This window comes from Rhododendron vialii, chromosome 4a (genome assembly GCF_030253575.1).
Source record: "Rhododendron vialii isolate Sample 1 chromosome 4a, ASM3025357v1".
Taxonomy (NCBI): domain Eukaryota; kingdom Viridiplantae; phylum Streptophyta; class Magnoliopsida; order Ericales; family Ericaceae; genus Rhododendron; species Rhododendron vialii.
In genome coordinates, this window is record NC_080560.1 from 39,134,403 (window position 1) to 39,142,761 (window position 8,359).

General features: G+C 37.6%; 1 protein-coding gene across 1 annotated transcript; it reads left to right on the forward strand.

The window, feature by feature from the left end:
• The first annotated feature begins 1,592 nt into the window (after positions 1–1,592).
• Positions 1,593–7,366, forward strand: LOC131321615 (uncharacterized). The gene is made up of 7 exons (XM_058352500.1): positions 1,593–1,861; positions 2,212–2,329; positions 2,870–2,958; positions 3,059–3,105; positions 3,508–3,596; positions 4,873–5,006; positions 6,208–7,366. The coding sequence occupies exons 1-7, from the start codon at positions 1,763–1,765 to the stop codon at positions 6,889–6,891; spliced, it is 1,260 nt and encodes a 419-aa protein (XP_058208483.1). The 5' UTR covers positions 1,593–1,762; the 3' UTR covers positions 6,892–7,366.
• Positions 7,367–8,359: the final 993 nt, after the last annotated feature.

The window sequence follows — 8,359 nt, forward strand, 5'->3', positions numbered from 1 at the left end:
TCGAGTAATCCTCTTACGAGGATGTTTGTGCCACCGATTAATTTTTTCATTTCGCATCGGACGTGTTTGCGATGGCTGTGATATAAGTTTTAGATTTTAATTTCAGATTTTGCTGCAGATTATAGATTTCAAATTTTAGTAAAACTTGAGAAAACTTGTTTGTTGCAGCTGCGAGATTATGAAATTTTCATTTATTTTTTTAGAATTTGTGTTGCAGAATCCCGAAAGCTACCCAAACCCAACTTTAAAATTTTGAGATTTTTTTTTTCATTTTTCAGGTTCTCAGAATATGTAAATTCTAATAATCAGTTATGTAGAATTTTTTACAAACATTAAAAAGTGATTTTTAAAAATTAGAATTTAAAAATATGTCAAAATAATTTTTTTTTGCAAACACCCACATTGTGTCTTTTTTTTGGTTCGCATATTGGACAATCAATTATACCGAAATGTATTAAAAAATTAATGCATTCAAAAATAGAGATTATTGGTTCATTAAGTTGTACAGGTATGAATATACCCAACCAAATTATACTTAACTACCTCTCCTATCCTCATACATACATCCAAAAATTATTTTTCAAATTATACTTGCAAATACTACTATTCTACATATAGTATTATGTTGTGCACATATTATTCACACCTTCAAACTCTTCTGAGTATAAATAAAATTTCTTTTGACAGTAAAAAATGTCTAATCTACAATTCAAATTTATAATCTTTAAAATAATTTGCTTCAAAACATTCCATAGATGGACAAAGGGTCATTGTAGAGTACCAAGCGTAGTACAGGGTTTTAGTGTGTCTAGTGGTGGCGCTTTGAATCGGCAGCTTCATAGAGTTTATTGAGCACTTATTTGAAGAAAGATCACGTTAATCAGATGTTTATAACCATGTGATCGTTGAGAGAGGTTGTCTTACAATTCATTTTCTAAATCATGCTAACAAACAATTCATCTTTAAAAACACAAGGTATCCGATCATGTGATTAGCGTCATACGATCAAGTTGTTATTCTATACAAATAAAGTGTTCGACAAACTCTATAAAATGAATAAAATATTCAGATCATAATGATAATATCTCCAAGGACCTTAAAGTGTACTACAACTCTATAGTGTGATAATTTACTAGGACTCCAAATCTCACTTGGATCACATTTGGTGTTATTCTTCCCATTTCATAAGGCAGAAAGTGGAAATTATCGCACGCTCCTTAGCCACATAATCTTTCTAAATGGTCCTCTCTTCTGCACTCAATTCTGATTCTGCACTCGCGCTCTTGATCTTCGCACTTACGAATTCTAATTATTTAGTAGAATTTTGAAAGAAACTGTCACGCTCCCGCATCTGCACGCACATTACGTGATTTAGGTTCACCCAATGAGGAAGGTCAAGGGCAGAAAAGGTTAATAAGTTACAAAAAAAAATAACTGAGATTTTTCACCACCCGACCTTTTCCGTTACGGCTCACTTTAGGACCGTCATGATTTATTCGTAATCATGAGAACTGACTGTAGGCCAATGCCACCACCAACATAACGGCTTCCGTCACCGCTATAAATACACTTACGAACTCCCTCTCTCTCTCGCATTTCAAAAAACACCTCTCTCTCTCTCTCTCTCTCTCTCACTCTCCTGCTTCTACAAGTGCAAGCGAAAAGTTGCGTAAAACAGAAGCTCGGTATCTCTGTCACTCATTGCACTCGTTACCAAACACACGGTAGTATTACTCTGTCGGAATTCTCTTATTAGAGAAAAATGGGAAAGAACTCAGACCAGACCCATCAGAAACACAGAGAGAGAGTTGAATCAGTCCTTTCCCTCCTCCGTAAACAATCTCCCCTCACCCTCAAACAGGTATGTTTATGTATACCTCTAGTCACTTAGAGCTGCTTATATTTTAGAAAATTGCAGAAGACCTGCTCGTTTGTGAAACGAACAGGTCAGAAAAGAGAAATGTTACGGGTACCGAAAAAATCTACGTCATATTACACAGGAGGTGTGGAGTTTCCACTCGACTGTGTTTATGCGCGCAGGATCCTCCGCACCTACTGTGTGTATCAAGTAGATTTTTCACAGCGTTCAAAATCCATCCGCATTATTCTGTTTAGTTTTTTCTGTTTTTTGTTTTTTAAACAACTCTGGTTTACGGGTCAGCTCACGTGCCCTTCAACTATATAATTTGACTACGGTGTCTCGATTTGCAGGAGAAGTTCTGCAACAACGCTTGTGTTGAAAGGTTTTTGAAATCCAAAGGTGATAATGTTAAGAAAGCTTCGAAGCAACTGCGGGCTTGCCTCTCTTGGAGAGAATCTATCGGCACTGGTACTAATTTTACTCTTCATTTTTCTTTCTTTTTAAAAAAAAATCACTTACACAAAAAAACTATACCCAATTATTAGTTATCCCTTCCTCCTATAAATTTAGTCCATTTTTTTTGAAATTATACCTCATTACTTTTTTAAATAAAATTTAGATATTTATTTGTGAATTCAAAAAATATCTCACGATTTAAAGAAACCTACAAGTACGAACGGCGGGACGGCAGGAGACCGGAGCACTAGATTTATTTATTTGATCACATTTTTCAAATAAAAAGAAGTTCTGTTAGGATATACTCCATTTGTATATACTTCTTACACTTTGGGATGCCCACATTTTTTAAATCTGGGTTTCCTACACTTTTTTTGGTTTCGTTTCTCCAGAATCTTGCTTTTTCGTTTTTTTGTTTTTCTTCTTTTATTTTTGAATTTTTCCCTTAAAGTATTCAGCTTGTAAAGTACTATAAAATTGATTCCTCAAAAAAAAACAATACCCTAAAAGCTTGTCCCTGACATTTTTTTTTTTTTTTGCGTTCGAGTGCAGACCATTTGATAGCTGACGAGTTCTCGTCCGAGCTCGCCGAAGGCATAGCTTACGTGTCCGGTCATGACGACGAATCCAGACCCGTTATGGTAATTTCAATGTCTCCCCTTTTTTTTTTTATAACCTTTTTCCATTTTTTCCTGGAAAAGTAAGAGTCGAATATGCGGTCTCACTGTATCTTTCCCGCAGATTTTCCGGATTAAACAAGACTACCAGAAGCTCCACTCGCAGAAATTGTGAGTAGTTTAGTTTAGTTTTTCAATATTATATTTGCAGTATACAATAAGTTGTGACTTGTTAGTACCATTCGCTTCATGTGACTTTACAGTATCATAATTTTACAGAAGAAAAAATCGAGCCAACAAAAGAGGAGTATTATATATTCATTTGAATAAAAATAAGATAAATTATCTCTTTCGTTTTTATGTACCTCAAAATTTCTTGGTACGGTCTCCAATAAATTTTTTCTATCTATCTCTCTACACTTATTATTTTTGAAAACCTCCCTCAAAACCCAAAACGAACAGAAAACTTTCAAAAACCTCCCTTAAAACCTGAAACGAACCGGGCCAGTCTGAAAGTAAATTTTTTTTTCCTCACGTATCCATATATTCTGGTGATAATTTCGAAGTTAACAGGTTTACTAGGTTGCTGGTGTTTACACTGGAGGTTGCTGTTCAATCCATGCCCAGAAATGCTGATCAATTTGTACTACTCTTTGATGCGAGTAAGTCTACTACATCAAATGACTACATTGAAACTAAAGGGCATATCAGTAATTTAAACTCTCTCTCTCTCTCTCTCTCTTCAAATCTGATCACAGTCATTCTCTCAGTTCATTGGTCATCAGCATGCCTGCATACTAAAGTCTATAATGTACATTCCATTGCAGGCCTTCACAGCCTTAAAGTCACTCTCTCTCTCTCTCTCTCTCTCTCTCTCTCATATTTTTCCCAAGTCACGCCTAATCACTGTAATCAATGAGCAATTAATCGCGGAAAAGTGGGAAATAAAACAGAGAACAAACTTTTGATGGTGATTCGTTTCTCAACTTTTGATAGTGATTGTGCTGCTATATATACACAAATATTATATGTGCCACATGCATGAAAATCACAACCCATGTCAGAAATTGCCCGGAGTGCCCTTGCCAAGTCACGGTCGAGATAGTAACAGTGGTCGCCGGTCGGGCTCTGTAGGGGTATTTGTGGGCATGCAACCTTTTTCCAATTTGAACAGTATCTCTCCGGATCCCATGTAAATACTCTATTCCTCCTATTTTGTTTGCTCTTTTAAGGGAATTTCAACTTTTCATGAATTCTCTTGAAATTGTTGAGATTTTTCATAATTATCCTTCATAAAAAAATACAATCTCGTGCGCTTTATGTCTTACGAAACTATTTTATGGGTAAAATTGAAAGGTTGGCTTTGTTTAGTTATTATTTTTTGAAATGAAGCAAATATCTTGAGAAGACCCAAAACGAAAAAGATAAGCAAATAAAATTGGGCGGAAGGAGTAGTGTTTATTTAAAATTGACTAATATCTCTCAAAACATATCTATTTATATTATATATTATAAGAATATAGTTATCTAAAATAAAACGAAGCTTTCTTCTCAACTCCCTCTCCTGCATGAAATTTTTGCATCTTTTAGAAAAAAAATATCCACTAATGTACCGGACAAAAAAAAAAAAATTCTCACTGATAATTTTTTCGTCCCCGTGCATGGACAAGACGCTAGCTTATTTTCAAAATAAATGTGTCCTTTTTCACAAAGTATAAATGGGTTTAAAATTTTCCCGGAGTGCCCTCGTGGTGTCATCATTTTCCCATTCTCGAATCTTGTCCAAAAGTCCACATAATTCCACCTTTTTCCCCGTGTCAGAAGACTAGTGAGTGTTTTTTGTTGACTAATAAATTGAAGGGGAATCGATGTGCAATAAATTTAGAAATACTTTTACCGATCACTCATCTCTCACACGTGGATAGAAAAATTTTGCAGGCTTTTACAGATCAGCATCGGCGTTCATGAACATGCTATTGGCAACGCTCAAGATCGTAGCAGATTATTACCCTGGACGTCTATACAAGTGTTTCGTGATTGATGCTCCCTCTCTGTTCTCTTATCTCTGGAAGGTATGGCCCCAGTTTTGAAGTGTTCAAGCTTTGGTAGCTTGAGCTCGAGTCCGAAAAATCGAGCTCAACCTCAACTCGTTTAGCATCAAGGTTTTTGAACTCGGACTAATTATAAGCAACTTTCTATAAACAAGATGAGTTACAACTAACTCAAGTTTGAGTCATGTGCTAAACAAGCTTCGAAGTCGAACTCGTGCTTGGCTTGTTTACTAACGAGTCGAGCGTGCCCTATAACTAGTTGAGCTTGGAGTTGTCGACGAGTAGTTCAATTTATTTGCAGTCATGTCAACGTACATCAAATGATTTCGGATAAACTTGTTTTGATCAATGGTCCGATAGCAGTGTCCACAATGACCATAAAACCAAAGCATGATTTTGTTCTTGTACTAGTGGCAGTATAAGTAGTCATTTCTAATATGGCCCACTGCAAGGTTTCTATCCCTGTTATGCGCAGGGCCCGTGACTCACGGAATCTTCACCATTCCTAGTTCCTACATGGCTACATTGACTTTTTCTATTTCTTACTACGGAGTACTATTTTTCTTTTGAATTGCTTTTCCATTTTATTGAGAATTATACTATTTCACACAAATCAATAATACTAGACGGAGATGGAGATCAATAAATACATAGCTCTTATTTATTCTAGGGGTGGTCTTTTCTCTCCGTTTAAATTCTTATCATTGCATCAACATTTTACCATCCAATTAAATGTGTTGCGTAATTTTTTTATATTATGCAGTAATCGATTATATCAGCAACTCATGTTAAAAAATACTACCAAAGAAGAGGGACACTTCTTGAATTTCATCAAATATTTAGGCAAATTTTGTAAAACTTATGACACTTCCTGTTATACCAATATCTAGTTTTTTTTTTTCTTTTCCCATACAGATTTTTGAGTAAACTTCTATTTCTATTTCTTCTTGTTGAGAAACTTTAAACGACAGCACAGTTGTGCTATTCTTATTCTTATTAATGCATTTCTTGCTCTTCTACTAAAAAAAAATTGGATGGGATTCCTCGGAGCTTCTCATACAATTTATTAATTACGAAAACATGGATAATTAATAAATCACCTTTACTTGTTAATGTATCTAGGTCAGACAATTTTTTTTCCAGTTGAACTCGATGCCCTTTAATTTATTTAATATTCTGCTTTTATTCGTTAATCTAATGAGGGGTTTGGTTAATTTTCCAGGGGGTCCGGCCCTTCGTTGAGCTATCACCGTTAATTAACGTCGTTTCCTCACTCGACTTCGAAGAGTCAATGGAGTTCAACGACTTCTACTCCTGCCCGCGATCCTCGTCCCTCCGATTCGACCCCTCATCGACGGCCAAGATCGGCCCTTGCTCCTCCACTCGCTTCTCCTTTTCCGTCTCCCATAGCCTCGACTCCCTCAAGCCCTGGCACCTCTCGCTGACCGACACGTCATCGTTGAAGTCGGGCCCCACAACGAACCCCACCTCGGGTTCTAATCCCCTGGGCCCGGCTCTGATCTCCACCCTCAACGCCCGGTCCTTCTCCTTCGCATCGCCCGTTGCCAGGACGCCACGTGGCGGGGGATTCTACCCGCTGACACCGCTGCCACAGAAGACACAAATGGCGGACGCCGCCGTAAGCGTCAATCGTCCGATGACTCCGAAGCCATCGTCGTCGTCGTCGTTTCTCCAATCGCCGGCAACGTTCTTCCGGAAGGAGTGCCACGTCGGCAAGTCGGAGAGATCGCGGGATTCGTTCCTGCCGTTTTTGAAGCTGTATCGACGGCCCTACGATGAGATGACTTACAGGTCAAAGATGAGGCCCCCGCTGGGCGGGCTGATCTCCATTGTTTCTCCGCATCTGGTCAGGCGTCGCCACGTGTCGGTCTCGCAACGGTTCTGATCGTGGCACTGATGAAGAGTAGTACATACAAACTGGGAGTGGGGGGCGGTTGTCGTTGGGACACAACCGGCCATGTTTGTTGTTACGGGGATGACCACAGCTCAATATTCACCGTTTTTTCTACTGCTTTCAATTACCGTTCAAAAATTTTTTGGACGGTTCAGATTTTAAGAAAACCTCTTTCAGGGAAGAGTAACTCTTCTTTCCTGCAAGAGTTTTCTTAAAATCCAAACCATTAATTGTCGAGACAGATGATGAGATATTGAGTGGTGGGGATAGTCTTTCTAATGTTGTAAATCTGAGCTCAATTTTGCCAAAAAAGTGATTGGGGTTGATTATTTTATTTGGCTCGTTAAGTCTGTCGTGTATCTGAAAATCACACTGAAAACACGTCCGTGGTGATGTGATTTGACGCGTTTGCCATGAAGTTTTGGCTCAAATTCATACTCCTACTAGCTTATGATTTTTCCCAAAATGATCGAAAGCGTTCCGACTATGTTGCTCCCAATTTTTTTTTGATTGCTTTAATTTTTTTGTTTACACTTAACATGATAAACTCAACAAGCCGAACTTAATGAACAACTTGAAAATCACTCTTTGGGGTCTGGGATGAGGTTCATTTGGGTTTTGGTTTTGATTTCCAATGCTAAAAAGAAAGAGATCGACTGCGTGCTAATTGGGGTGTGAATTAAAGTGCTTTAAATGTATGAATGTTTGGGTTTTGGGGTATGTAATGGTAATGGCAAGGCATAGAAAGAAGTAAGCGTGGTCGAGCCGGTGGACCATTTAATTTGCTTTGGGAATCATCAAATGTGCCACAAGAGAAATCTTCCAACAAGGCCAAAAGCTTTTGGAGAATCCTTTGTTCCAATTCAACTGTTGTTGGAGTATGAATTTACCAATGCAAAAAGAGTAATGCTAGATACGAAGAAAACGACCATAGTATCTAAGGTTTACGGAAATAGTGTGAATGGTTTACGGTTGTCAAAAGATCTTTTTTTTAATAATCAGATGTCCATGTCAGTTAATTTGCTCGCGTGCATCTCAATTAATTCTGGAGCTTTAAAGTTAATGACCAAACAAACCTCCAAAAGCTAGATTTGGAATGTTTGGATTTTGTTGTTCAGATGCCATTGTTGCTGTCGATTTTGTAGCCGGTTTTTGTATTAGTAGGATAGGATTTCTTAGATATACTTGTGTGAAGATTAGGGTTTTGTTAATTAGGTGGGGGTTGATGGAATCTTGGACCCTCAATGGCTGGACTTCGTTGTGTTCATATAAAATATTTGACTAAAGTTTGAATTTTTTGTTTTTGTTTTTGTTTGTGTATGCTTGTTCTTTTGCAGAGTTGGTAGGAAATATGAGTATTGGAATATTTTTGTTTGAGAAAAGTCAAAGTGGAGCTTCTCGGAGCCGATCCCAGTTTTGTTTTAGAATTGCCCGCATTTCAATTTTATCGGATGTCCCC